General features: G+C 37.8%; 1 protein-coding gene across 48 annotated transcripts in view; it reads left to right on the top strand.

Moving 5' to 3' along the window:
• RIMS2 (regulating synaptic membrane exocytosis 2) overlaps positions 1 to 13,543 on the top strand; it is a 447,453-nt gene extending 433,910 nt beyond the window's left edge. For all 48 annotated transcript variants that reach the window (XM_077782606.1, XM_021546524.3, XM_021546510.3 and 45 more), the window contains 5 exons: positions 6,579 to 6,720; positions 8,103 to 8,215; positions 8,952 to 9,053; positions 10,018 to 10,157; positions 10,613 to 13,543. In XM_077782606.1, the coding sequence (XP_077638732.1) occupies positions 6,579 to 6,720; positions 8,103 to 8,215; positions 8,952 to 9,053; positions 10,018 to 10,157; positions 10,613 to 10,831 (716 nt within the window). In that variant the 3' untranslated portion in view covers positions 10,832 to 13,543. The remainder of the gene's footprint in view (positions 1 to 6,578; positions 6,721 to 8,102; positions 8,216 to 8,951; positions 9,054 to 10,017; positions 10,158 to 10,612) is intronic.
• Positions 13,544 to 15,099: the final 1,556 nt, after the last annotated feature.

Raw genomic sequence — 15,099 nt, 5'->3', positions numbered from 1 at the left:
TTGTACAGGATGTACAAAGTGGATATAAAATGCTGCCATTCTGTTTTGACACATGCACAAAATATGCACAAATTATTATAGACCTATATAATTTGAATAATAAGAACATTTATCTCTGTTGAGATCATAACTGGTCTAAATGAGGGCACCTGAAGATCTGTTCATTCAGGTCACTTGTTACATGGGACATACAGCAGTGGGCTACAAAGACATGCTTTTTGTTGTCATATCTCTGTGTTCAGGTTACAGCAGGGAAATGGCTTTTGACAGGTAAATCCTGTGGCCCCACCTAGTAACAGAGACCTCTGCAGTGGTGCTGGAAGGGCCTGAGTTGCTGTGTGTAGTTCTGTTCCTGATCTGCATCTGGCTGTTTAGATCTGTAATGAGCCCCTGAAAAACAAAGGATCCAAGCAGACCTGCATAGCTTGTTTGTTGCTATATAGTCAGAGCTAGGTAACCAAAAGGCAAGTGGATATTACATCAGCACTAACCCTTCTCTTCCTTACAGCTGTGGTTAATTAGTTTTGATTCCCTGGGACAGCTGTCTCTTACCAGGGGAAAATTATTTGTCAAGGGAACAGACAAACATCAGACCTCTGTTCTGTATATACTGTACACATATACAATGATTCTGATTCTGTATATACTTATTTGGGATTACGAGGAGTGTTACTTAGCACAGATACTGAAAACAAACCATAGGGTGTTCAATGTGGTTATGTGTCCTTTTTATATGTAGCATGTGATTCTAAATAATAATGCCAGGGTTACTAAAGTTTTAGGAACATTAAGTACTTATTGTGTATGCAGGAAAACAGCTCTTTTTTTACAGTTCAGTGCTGTAAAAATATTTTAAAAACCTTTTTGGGAACATAAAACCATAAGTTGAAGATCCTAAAGTGATGGGTGCCACACACAGACAAAACCAGTTTTTCTTTTCTGATGCTCTTAACAATTTGCTGACGGATCAGTTAAAGAGTGGAGAATGGACATCAGAGCAACAGTGAAATTAAAGTGGCAGATGTAATTAACATGTGGGAGAGAATAAGGAGCAGGTGCTTGCCTTAAACCACAGCATTGCTCAGAAGCCATGTGGTAAAGTGACTTCACATCACATGGCCACAACAAGGCATGGAGTTGGCTGAACGTAGGACCAGCCTTGCCGTGGCAGGGAAGTAGAATACAGACAAAGGATGCTGCAATCTGTCCAGGAACAAATGAGATTCATGATGCTACTTGGGTCCTGTAGGAAATTCATCAAGAATGGGATGCCAAATCTTCTATACCAGCCTTTGACCAGAAGCGCAACCAACAGTTTTGCAGTTGATTATTGTTAATTATTTAATTCAGTTCTTTCTTTTACATTTTCTTGGGTGCTATCTTGATTAACCATGCCTCCATTATGGCATGGTTAAGAGGAAGAAACAAAAAGAGTAGGACAAGAGTGAAAAAGTGTTTCTTGCCCAAGAATGAAAAACTAGTGAGGCCTCCCAAGAAATTTAAAAATGTATGGGGCAGACTGACACTCTCAGCCCAGACTCTTTCACACTTTCCAAATCTGGCTGCTTCCATACTGAAGAGCTTTCTTGCTGAAGGCAGCTCTGCTTTGGGCATATCAAAAAAGGTCATTCCTGTACCAGTCAAAATTTATCAGTATTTTACATTCAGATACTCATGGAGCAGGAACTAGAGTGCAGATCTTCCTTTCTTCCTTAGAAGTGAGAGAAACCCCCTGGTTACAGCTTCCCCCTGGCTCTGAAATGCTCTTTGGGTTTCAGAAATGCTGACAGCATGCACTGTGAAAATGTCTATTGGAAGGACTGTAATACAAAACTTCATAAACTGATTGTTAGCACTGGCTTATGAGAATCAGTGAAATGAGCTGAAATTCAAGTGGCAATGGAATCTGTGTTTCCCAAATCCTGCTTAAATTAATAGATCCTAAACCATATTTTCTGCTTGGGGTCTGTGGGTAACACAGAGAAAGAAATAACTTGGCTGTGCTTCCTAATGCTTCAACAAGAGCTAAATATCTTGTTCAGTGCAAACAAAACTTGGACTACTCCAGAAACAGAGCTGTGCAGCTGCAAGGGAATTTGAGACCTACCCTGTACCCCTTTTCTTCTGTAGGTTCAAATTTTCTTAGACTGTCTTTTATCTAGCCAGTTGTTAATATATCTGGAGCAGGTAACTAGGTATGTAAATAATTTTAGTCTTAAAAATGGGCACTTAAAGGCTTATTCTCTTTGTGGATCTAACTCCTGAGTTGAGATGACAATGCTGAAGGAGTTTTTTTGCAGCATTTTTGGTGAGGTGGGGAGAGCAGAGAAGAGCCACCTCAAGCGCTTAAGTGTGTTTCTGAAGCCACAGCTGCCCTACACTTCCTACAAATCCTACCAAGAGATCACATAGCAGCTGGGAACTGGCATAGCCAGCCTGCCTGTCCCTGTGCCATGTCTTCTCTTGCATTTGTGCCTGCTGGGGAGCAGTTGTAGGAAGCTCCTGCCGAGAGCAAGCTGAGAGCTCTCACTCTCACACCAGCAGCGGATTTCTTCTGGCTAGATCCCAGATGATGGAAGATAATCTGCTGCATTCACTGCAGTTTTTGACTTCTCCTCATCTGCTATTGAAGATTGTATCAGTAGTTTTGCATCCCTAATTTGTAAGTGATTTGCACTCCCAAGTTGTGGGAACAAATAATTCTGTCCATAACTTAGAAAATGTGGCCTGCGGAGTCTATTTGCAGTTACCATATTAGTTAAATTACCAGTGTGATTAACTGTAAGAATGAGTGTGCTTTCATAAATACCAGTGCAATTATTTCTGGTAATTTATTCCAGTCCTTACAATATGGCTGCGAGAATCTGAACTGGTGTTTTTCAGATAATATATTCCATATTTTGTTGAGGGACTTGAGAGAAATTTCTTTTTGCTAGGGCAATTAGCTTATACTAATTTGGAGAACATTTTCAATGTTCTTTATTAGAGTTTAGGAAATTATTTTGATTGTAGGTACTCAGCAACATAACAAAAAAGTACACTTCTAAGCTCTCATTTCCGTATCTTTTCATTTGCTAAGATTAAAACAGCATGCATGAGTGTCTAAGGATATATACTTTAGGATTATAAAACCAACCCCCACTTTTACAGTGACACCAGTTAGATAGTTATTTCTGAGTGAGTGGTATAATTCCCAAGTTACTTGTTTAGCTAGAGGTTAGTATTGCCTTAGCTGGGTTCATTCAGCTATATGCTTGTCTTGACAAATATCCTTTCCAAAATTATCAGTCTTGAAAGAAAAAGAACAATTTTAAATCATATTTTTGTTTGTTCCTTTTGATTTAGGTCCAGTATGGAATGCAGCCACATGAGTAGTTAAATTAACACAAGAGAGGAGGTTTCAATTTCCAGGCAGAAATGAGGAGAACAGTTTGGCTTTAATAAAGTGATATGATCTTCAATCAGATGCTTTACCAACTACAGCTTGGAAGTATGGCACCAAAGGCTATTTCTTTAAGCTGAGCAGCTATTTTGTGGTTTCATTGCTTCTTGAAATGTTTTTAATTTTTGAATGCTGAATTTATGAAACATAAATTATAGATGGCACAAATACTATCTTTGCCTTTAAATTGTTTGAGGAATTGTAGGATTATTTTTGATTTATTAGCATTCTTCCAGGGGCAAATATATTGCTAGTATTGGGGACAATCCAGGGGGGGATATTTCTCATGTATTATTATGTATTAGTTTAGCCAAGTTTCATCTGAAAAAATATTCATGTCAAAAGCAGTGTCTCAGAAGTCATGCCACCCAGATCTGGGTCTTCTGTTAATTCTATTCCAAGCTGCCATTTTGCTGTTAAAATCTGCAATTCTTACTTCAAGAAACATCAACATCATGATTAGGAGCTTTATTGATGAAAGGTCAGATCTTTCTTTTTGGAGACCATTCAAGAGCACTGTCTGTTTCTATTGAAAACTGGGAAATTGTTATTCACATAACCTCCTTTCAACCCTCCTTAAATTCCATGTTAAGGTCAAAAAAAATTACTGTTTACCACTCATACTTACACAAAAGTTGGATATACTACAGATCTCTAACTTTCATGTTGTATCAGAGTTGTAACTTTGTGTGCCTGTTGTCATGTGAACCAGACCAATTATTTCAGTTAAAATGAATGTGGGAAAGTAAAACTGCTTTAAATTAAGGTTTAGAGGGATGCTGTAACTTGAATGGCAGTTGTACGAGTTCTGCCTTGATTTCTCAATAAATTGATGTGCAATGGATATGTTAATTTTTTAATTCTATTCTTCTACAATGAAGGCATACAGACTTACAATTTTAGGTCAGAAAAAAAAAAATTGCCCTAAAAAGTTACTGTGTACTCCTTCACATATGACATAATCGAACATATATTTCTCCCAAACTCCCAAATCTTTGAAAGATGTGTGAAGATACTGAAGAATCATGCAAAATTGAGATTTCTTTTAAATTTGCATTAAGGACATCATGTTTACAATAATGAATTGAGAACGACCATCATTCAATGAGGCTGAATGAAAATGAATGCTTACTCATCAAAAGAGTTCTTAGAAGAGTAATATCCTGTGGGGCTTCAGAGTTGTATGGCTTTCACATGTAAATATAATGAAGTGTACCTTTTCTGCAAAACTATGGCATGATATTTTCCTGGCAGTTTGTGGGAATATTTCTTTGAAATGAGTGCTTGTATTTTAGAACAACCCTGGAGCGCTGTTGGAAGTCAGTTGCCAGCTTTTATTATTTGAATATAAATAATAAACCAGCAGGCACTTGGAATGGTGCAACCCAAAAGAAATGACATTGTTGATTTCTGACCTTCATTTTCCGTATGTTGTAGTAGTATGGTACTTTTTTTATTTGTGTTTCTTACATCAGGTATTGATGGGCATTTTCATTTTGATGCAATAAAATTTATTTTTTCATTCTCCTGTGTACTGAATTTATTTGTGTAGCTGAAGTTCTGGAGGAAAATTTTTACTTCTATTATTATGACTATTTGTATGTACTGATTCAAAGTGATGGTCTTAAGGAATATGTGGAAGGCTTTTAATAAGAAATATGATTTGAACCACTCATGATACTGCCGTAGAAATTTCTCACTGCTGCTTAATATTGCGGAGTTATTAATCTTTCTTGACATGGAGGCAGTGGTTTTCAAGGTATTTTTGATGTCTAGTTCCCACATTACTACATTTCCCATGTCCTTTATTGACCTAATATTCCTCCTGACTGAGGGGCCTGGGAGACTTCAGCCCACACTGCAGCCTGTAGGAGAGTGACAATGAGTGCACACATTGAAATTGAGGACTCTCTCCCACTCCCTGTCGCAGAGTGCAGATCCTCTTACTCTAAGCCAGTCCTTGTGCTCACACATTCCCCTTGGGACATGACAGTCCTCATCTCAGGACAGTCTCCTTCTTTTGTTCATTTCTTTTTTTAAATCTCTAAAGCTTCACCATCCTCACAGGTCCAGAAGTTCTTCTGACCTCTACTACATGACAAGGCAGAGAAGATGTAAAGGGTACCAGATGCTACAAACAACTGCACAAGGAAATTGAGTCCATCAATATCCTACAATATTGGATATTACTGTACCCTCATTGTATCAGTATTTAAGAATTATTATTGTAGTGTTTTTAAACTTTTTTTCTCTTTTATATTATCAGTATATTACACATCACTGTGCTGCACTCAGAGGTGTATAGAACAGATCAAAGGAAATAAGTATGCAGAATTCCTTGCCCCATTGCAAGGAACAGCATTTAAAATTAGAAATTAGATGGAGTGGCTGTCTTATTAGTGAAAGTAAAAATGAGGCTTCATTTCTATTAATTTCATCCAGTTGAGGTCTTGATCAAAATTCCTACACTAAAATGCTATTATATTGTTTGAGTATTTTTCCCCTTGTCTGATACCGAGACATCTGTCACGCTGTAAAATTAAACTATGCAAATAGATAGAAAAATTGTTATTCTTGAAAGTGAAAATAGAGTTTCTTATTGTGCATAAAAATACTGTATATTTTAAATATAAATTTAAATTTATCAACTAGTGAATAGAGAAGAAAGCATGGGAAGGCTTCTTGATTTTTAGTTTACTATCCTCACTAATGGATATCTGTAACTTGATTTAGGAGATAATGACCAAATGCTTTTAAAACAATAATCCATCTGAATTAGAACATTTCTCTTCAGGTTTTGACATCATGGTAACATTTTAATTGAATTCCTAGGAGGGATTTATTCATCCAGGGAAAATATATTTTAAACACGCTAGACTATGGATTGTTTAAATCTGGTTGCCTCTGTGGGCAGACTTGTGTTGTCTGACCTTGGAAAGCAGGCGGTGACAGAACTAAGATCCTGATCCTATAAAGAGATTTATGATGCTGTTTTCCTGTTAGTAAAAAATTGATACATTTTAAATGGAAGTTTTTTACAGGTCACTAATTTGTGGCTCTGAGTGCCATGTGGAGCAGGAGTGTGCACAGTTGCGACAGCACAGTGGCATGGGGGCTTCTCTTTTGTCTCCAACAGAAGCAGGGGGCAAGAAGCTGCGGAGCACCGTCCAGAGGAGCACGGAGACAGGGCTGGCCGTGGAGATGAGAAACTGGATGACTCGCCAGGCGAGCCGGGAGTCAACGGATGGGAGCATGAACAGCTACAGCTCTGAGGGAAAGTAAGCAGCATTTACAGCTGTGGTTTCCTGACATTTCTCCATGAAGCTGAGGGATGTTTCTCCATGAAACTGGTTGTTAGAGAGAAGCACAGTGAGTGTTGTGGGTCCTGTTCAGTCAGAATTCCCTTCACAAGCCAGTGTCATTGATGGACTAAGCCTAAGTCTTCCCCTGTGACTGAAAAGAGTGTCCCACTGTTGGTGCAGGAGGAGGAGGGTCATTTCTCTCATGTGTCATGAGAAGGGCACATGGTGGGTCAGATCATCATCATGAGGTGTGTCAGGAGGGGAAGCAGGTGCAGTACACCAGGTAAAACACAGATATGGACAAGTTCTCTTCCAAAAGCTCCTGGAATACCTCAGTGCTATGCAGAGCAAAGCATTTCCAGAGCATTTCCAGGTCACTGTGCTCAAGAGTTTTCCAAAGATTCTGCTACTTTTAACCTGAAGAAATTATCTGGGCAGAAGTACAAGTCTGTCATGTATCATGGTTATCATAACATCATAAAAGCCTAAGCTAAAAACTTATCAGTGATATATCTGAGACATTGCCCAGAAAAGTCTTATTGTGGGTTGATTTATTAGTGGTGTTCACAGCACTGGACAATCCATCTATGCTGCACAATATATATTATGTTTCCAAGTTGCTGCACTATGTGCATTTGAAATGGACATTCCTTAATGATTGGTCATTACAAATTTCATTAGTTCTTGTTACTGTGTAATGGGTAATTTATGGCAAGCATTTTAATTTTAAGTTACTTTGGGCATTTGCCACAAGGGATTTCAATTCTGTTATTGAATAGATGTCATTCTCAAAGACATTTTTAACAACATATTTTGAATGAATGGTGATTTTGAAAATAGCCACCAGTATATGGTCTAACGTTATCACTGTGTACATTTGATATTTAGTCATTGAATTTACAGTAACTTGAGAAGTGTGAGCAATTTAACCTTCATGTAACTGAAGCAGTGGTAAGGGTATGCGTTAGTATCTTAATGAACTGGTCTCATATCAATACTTTGATAATTAACAGTGGTCTTTACTGCGTTAGAAAAGGAGAACATGATGGAAAAATCCAAATTTGGAAATTATCGACGAGAGTGCTTTCTTTACCTGTTTGTTTATATGCTGGAGCCTAATTGCTAAATTGCTGCTTGTTGAACGCTGTGGGATTTCAAAAATTACAGTGATTGTTTTGTAAGTTACTTACAGTGCTACCAAACCCACAAACATTAAGTGCAAAACATCTAGAAAACAAAAAAAACAAACCCCAGCCAAAACAAAACAAAAAGCCAACCAAATAAATAAAAAAACAAACAAAGGTCAAATTTAAGTATATTTTTGTTTGTTTGTTTGTTTTTTTCAATATTATTTCTAGTTTGATCTTCCCTGGTGTGAGGTTGGCTGCAGACAGCCAGTTCAGTGATTTTCTGGATGGACTTGGTCCTGGCCAGCTTGTAGGACGACAGACTTTGGCAACACCATCAATGGGTAAGTGTTTATGTCATCTAGATATGATATATTCTATTTGGTCAGGTAATTAGGACATAAAATTTATCTAGATTCCCTTTAAATATAGGTTTCTCTTGTGGTTTTGAACAACTCAGTTAAGACCAAAGCTTGGCCAAAGTTGAATATAATCATGGATGCTTATGAAGACATGCAAAAGTAGAAAGTTGCTTTGAAAATTCAGCCTTTTACATCCTCTTCAGTTTTTGGTCTTTAAAATGGGGCTAATGAGACCAAACTTTTCTCTGAATCACTTGGATCATATTGTATAAAAACTGGTAATTTAGGCACAAAATATTTGTTAATATTGTGTTTACAAGGCTTGTATATTCACAAGTTATCTTTTCATAACTTGTCTTTAACTAGAGGCATGGTGAAGAGATTTCAAGCAGTTTTACAGAGCTACTTTGTCTTAATTCCCTCACTGCCTTTTTTTTTAATATGAAACTCTTAGGAATTAGCAATTAATACGAAGTAATAGAGGCATGGAAGATGGGAGGCAAGGTGTTATTGTAGAGGTTTTAAATTGCTTACTAATATAAACAGCAGTGAAGAGGGTAAATATTAAATTATATAGTAGTGTTAAAATCCAGATCATACTTATTGGTGAAAAACAGATTATACAAGTCACCACAAGAAAAAAGAATCCTAGATTCTTTTTCAACATTTCTTGTAGTAGTTCTGAATTTCAATGTTGGGATTTCTTTTTGATATCTAGGAGATATTCAGGTGGGAATGATGGATAAGAAAGGACAACTGGAAGTAGAAATAATCCGAGCCCGTGGCCTTGTTGTAAAACCAGGTTCAAAGACACTGCCAGGTAAGGAAGAAAAAACTTAGTAACAATCTTAGCACAGGGTCAGGGGTTGGACTTGATGATCATAATGGGTCCCTTCCAACTCAGTATATTCTATGATTCTGAGAATAGATTCTACCATAAAGGTCTCTGGCTTTTCTGTTCAGCTTTCTCAACCCTTAACAAGTTCAAATCTCAGTAGGTTATAATGTTGTATATTGAAATGCATACTGTAATGAAATGATACACCAGAAATCATCCCTACTTCAGGAGGAAATTAAAAATCAGGCGGCCAGGAAACCCAGAAGTATTTTTGGAAATAGCAAAGGCATCCTTAGTTATGGGGTAGGAAGAAAAGTATATACTGAAGATTTTTTTATATAGGAGTCTTCGGAATGAAGAGGGAATCAAGAGATGTGGAATAGGTATCTACTCAAAAAGTAGACCAATATTTGATACTTACTCCATATTTTATAATCTGATGTCCTGTAACACTATGCGAAAAGGACAATATAATGATATTTTTAGCAAGCTCTTCTGACAAAATAGAAATTGTGTCAGAGTCCTTTCTTCACTGATTCTCACCTTGTAGATAATTTTAAATTATTAACAATTTGGAGCATTGATCCAGATTTCACCAAAGTCATTGCAAGTTTTGCATTTACTTAATAGGCCTATTTTGCATATTGTACAGTATGGGGATGCTATATATAGGAATACTTGATTTGTTCAGGTCAAAATCTGAATTATTTCATGGTAAAAGAGACATACAAAAAGAAGTCAAGAAAAAAATACACCCAAGGAGAAGAGTAAAAAAAATGCATAGATGCTTTGTATGGGAATAATTGTTAATATTGCTTGTGGAGATTTGTTCTTACAAGTTATAGATCCTTTAGAAGCATATTTTTATATGGTGATAGAAAGTGTGTTACACAAAAAAATCTAGACTTCTTCTTTACCTGCTGTTCTCTATTTTCATTCTTCTAAGCACCATATGTAAAGGTGTATCTATTAGAAAATGGAGTCTGCATAGCCAAAAAGAAAACAAAGGTAGCAAGAAAAACGCTGGAACCACTTTATCAGCAGCTTCTATCATTTGAAGAAAGTCCCCAAGGGAAGGTTTTACAGGTAATTTGAATAAATATTCCTCTGAACCTGAAAATATCACCTGTACAGTTTTCACTGAATGAGTTTCAAATTTCTTTCAGGCTTCATTTGGCAATAAATGTTCATATTTTATTTTCTTGCTGAGCAGATAAACACAACAGTAATAGCTATTTATGCAAGTATAAACTGAGTATGCAAGTAGAAGGGAGCAAAAGTGAGTTATAGATTAATTTGCTTCTGCTATATATATCGGCTCCTCTCACTGGGCTTTCCCTGGTATCGTGGATAACTGTTATTTGTGCCCAGGTAATTTCTGTCACTGCATCATGATTAGGATACACAGAACTAAACTATGCCAGCAGTTGGATATTTCATTCCTTGCTGTAATTAAATAAGCAGAGATTTTTGACAGATCAGATTAAAGCTTTTGACATTTTTGCTAAAATTTTTCTATTTTCTTGTGCTTTACCTAACAGATAATTGTTTGGGGAGACTATGGACGTATGGATCACAAATCCTTTATGGGAGTGGCACAGATACTTTTAGATGAACTGGACCTGTCCAACATGGTGATTGGGTGGTTCAAACTTTTCCCTCCTTCTTCCCTAGTAGACCCAACCTTAGCTCCTCTCACTAGAAGAGCTTCCCAATCATCTCTTGAAAGTTCAACAGGACCTTCGTATGCTCGCTCATAGCAGCTGTGAAACTGTTGTCATAGCAACCAGCGTTACAAAAAAATTAAATTACAGGTCGCAAACCCTGGTAACACTGCATGCTTAATGTTGTGTCTTCTGAGCCTGTTTCTAGGGCTGCAACGCGATCCTGTGTTCTCAAGGAAGTTGCACACATTGTGCCCTATGGAAGGCCCTCAGGTGATGGACTGAAATCATGAAGAACTGATAGGTCTGGAGTTCAGGGACTCAGTTTTGGTCCAATCTGAAGCCATGGACTAAACTAAAAAAAAAATCAATCTGTTTCATGCAACAAAAGTCCTTTTCAATGGCATATCTGTTTTGTTGCTCCCTTTTCTTTATTTATCTGCCCTCCCCTCCTAAAGTCTGGTTATGCCACAGAAACAGAGTTATCCTCCCATGGAGCCATGTTACAAGTCAGTGGATTAGCAGACATTGGAAGAAAAGAAGAATCTAAGGATGCTGTAAAAGTCAACTTGCAGCAGTTGCTTGAGATCTGAAAACTCTTCATACTGAAAAGGTTCAAGACTTAAAGTGGCGGGCTTCATACCTCCAGCTGTTCACACAGTGAAACCCCAGACATGTTGGACTCTGAAAAATAAAGTTCTGTGGATATACTGTACTGTATGAAATTAAGAAACTTTTTTGCATGGACACAGATTTAGCTGAACACTTAAATTATTTTCTTGGGGCTGCAACTTGCAAAAACAAAAAAGAATAAATCAGCCATTTTCAACAGTTTATATTATTTTTAAAGATAAATTTCACTAGTGCATGGTTTTAAAGGGAAGAGAATGCAACAGGGTGATACAAAGACACTCCACGTTTATCATTCTTTAAACCAGTCATGGTCTGTGTTTTTGCAGACTTATATTAAAAATAAAAAAATAATTTCTAGCAAATATTTAAAATTCTGTTTATGTGACAAGAAATAAGTGTAATATATTAAATTTATTTAAATGTAAAAGGTACAAGCCTTGTAAAGTTCAACATAATGTGCAAATTGTACACTTCTTTTACCTCCTTCTTTCTCTATCTCTCCTCCCTGTCTCCTTTCTTCCTTTTGTTCTTTTCCCCCCTCTACCTCCCAGGATGATCAGCATATTCTAAAATGGCTACCTTTTGACTTATTACTGTCTTATGCCCCATATTTGGTTCAGGGTTGCAGATTGTTCTGCATTTCTGAATTATTTGAGAAAAATATTGTTTAAGAGCTTACTTTTTTTCAAGCATGTTGAAAAGGATTTTGCAACATGGCTTGGGAGTACATTAATGTAATTCAGCATGTATTTGATAAAGAAGATATTTGAACTTTTGCAATTTATTGTACAGTGCATGGTAACTTATTTTCATTTTTTCTCACCTTCAAATTGAATTCTACAGCAAAATACTGGAATCATGTGGCCATTGTAAGATGTCTTCAATAAATTTGTGTTCAGCACCAGCACCTTTCATTCAAAGACTGAACTATTATTTCTTGAAGGTTTTTGGAAAGATGAAAAATTAAGTACCTGATTGTTTTTTAGGAAACAAATTTAAGCACTTTTATTTGCACTAAACCAAATTGATTGCTACATTTTGAAATAACAAAAACAACAACGGATACAAATCCATACAGTTCTTCTGCTGTAAAGTTCAATTTTCATAAATTACATTTGCGTTGCAAAAGACATAATTAGGTAATATCAGTCTGGAAAGTATCAGTCTTTGGTTCGTAAAGTAGCCTTAAAGAAAGCTTATCAGTACCACTCCTCAGCTATTTAACACCTTTACCAGAACCTGCTGCAGGTAATGGATCTTCACAACCCTGGGTTTTGTAGCAGACGATGACGACCATTGGGTGGTGCTGCTTCTCAAGCTTCTCATTAAGTTTCGTTATAAAGGGAATGTAACTGGCTAACGTTTAATAACAAAATAACATTTTTTTTTCTGGGTCTTTGTATGCCTTTAATACCTACTTAAGGTTTAATATTGAAATCTTGCAATAATTTTTGAAGTACGCTATATTTACCTTTATGGCCACACAGAATTATTCTGATTTTATTTGAAAATCTGTTGAAGTTTCCCATTAACAAATTGTACATGCCTCCTAAGAGGAAAAAGTAATAACAGTATCACTTACAATGCCTTTTACTTTGTGCAATATCATAGAAAATGAGATTGTGTCTTGTCTGCAGAGTTTATATAATGGATTATTGTTAAGTTAATAGACAGACTGGTAAAATTATATTTATTGAAATAATTTAGACATCTGTCTACCAGCAGCAAATAAATACTACTAACATGCAGTCTACAATATCCCCTAGGATATTAAACAAAAATACATAACCATTTTCCTGACACTGTGAGATGTGCTCACATATTCCTGTATGCATAGTCCTCTATAAATTATTTCAAATTTTAAAATCAAGGACATGACGCATGGAAGGTTTGTACATAATTGTCATTATGCAGTATTTATTTTAAAAAAAAATTAATGTATTTTTTTTAATTTTCACACGTCTGCAATTCTACTTATGGTTTAGTCATGTAAATAGTACTATTCCAGTGATCACTGCTGTCTTGTAAATAGTACGTTTTAAAAAGTTAAAAGGAATTACAGTTGGGGAAAAAAAAAAGGGCAGATTAGGCCTGTAATGAACACCAACTAATGTAAATCAAACTCATTCTGGTGATGGTATTTAACACTTTAAATAAAACATTTTCTTTACAGAATTTGTGTGCAGAATTTTGTTGCTTTTCTCTAGGGTGGTCAGCAGCATCCTTCCACACCCTTCAGTGGAGCTGGAGCAAGCAGCTCACGCAGCTGGAGAAGAAGCATGCTTTTCCTGTCCCAGCAGGGCTGCAGGGGAAACGCCAGTGCCAAGGTGCCACCGTCACTGCCGGGCTCAGGAGCGTGGGGCCGAGTGTGCCGTCACCCAGCCCGGCCCTGGGGTGCCCGTCACCCAGCCCGGCCCTGGGCTCTGCGCTCCGGCCACCCTCGCTCTCCCGCGTGCCCGGAGCTCAGCTCCCAGGATGGAGCTCCAAGCTGCCAGCTCCGGCTGCCAGGACGTGCTCCAGCTCGGCTAAACCAGGGCACTGAATGCGCTGAGACCGTGAAGAGATCCCATCAGCTGCTGTGGAGTGGCTGCACCATCCAGTTAGACTTCTACCCTATCCCTAGATACCACCTAACATCAGCTGCCTTTTTCCTTCATGAGCAGGGTACAAATGAGGACAGAATGCCCACCTGACAGTGGTGCCTGCAAGGGCTCATGCAGCCTCTGCAGAAGGGAGCAGTGGTCCAACACCTCTGCAGTGATGAGAAGGATGGGTGGAGATGGGAGAGTAGAGAATTTATCTCTACCTGGCCCCTCAGAGGCAGCATCAGCACAGGCAGTGGTGACTGGGCAAAATTTGAGTACTTATGGCTTGGAAATTTACTGAAGAGTGAGAGGCTGGCTGGCAGTTTTCACAGCAAAGTGTGTGTATTTATTTCCAGATATGAGGTGAAAGAAAAGCACTGCAGTACTGTCATGAGGCAAAACTGCCAAAAAAACAAGCAAATGTATTTTGGGCCAAGCAGTTGTGGGAACTGTGAAAATGGAACTCCATTTGTTGCACTCAATCTGGAAGTGGATTTCTGGAGGAGCAGACCCAGGTTTCTGGTGCTTTAAACCATTAATACTCCAGCAGGTCCCTCTCTGCTGAGGCTGACATTGATGCTGCAAGCGTGTCAGGGAAGTCTCTGGGAACTGGACTATGGGGGCAGGTGAGGCTGCCCCATGCCCTGGAGCACATCATTTCCAGCCCTGTGGTGGGGTGGGCAGCAAAACACCTCCCACAGCTGAACATGAGACTGTGTCTGTCTTTGGCATTGTTAGAAATCTTCACCATTACACTCAGTGAATCCTTGAAAAGGCCCTTTGGACAGATCAAGAAATCTACAACATATACTGTTCTAAAGGGTCCTATTCTCTCAGACAGTTTCTCAAGATTGCTTGCTGTTTCCCCTCTCCAATTTCTCCTTGTCTATGTCCACTTAATTTCAAACCAAACAAAACTATATCATTTTAATATTAACAGTACCACCTTACTCATGACTACTAAATATTTGCTCAGATGGCTGATTCATCTGATTATGCTGAGAAGAGTTTGTGCGAATAAAAAAATGCAGTAAAACACCATGGTGCCCTAACTGTGGGGCTTTTCTGCTTCCATGCCTGTACTTCAGATTTACAGGGCTTTAGTAGCATGATGACATAGTAGTAGTATATCAGGCACCATGTTGG

This window comes from Lonchura striata, chromosome 1, assembly GCF_046129695.1.
Source record: "Lonchura striata isolate bLonStr1 chromosome 1, bLonStr1.mat, whole genome shotgun sequence".
Lineage (NCBI taxonomy): Eukaryota > Metazoa > Chordata > Aves > Passeriformes > Estrildidae > Lonchura > Lonchura striata.
This window is presented reverse-complemented; position numbering and strand designations above follow the sequence as displayed.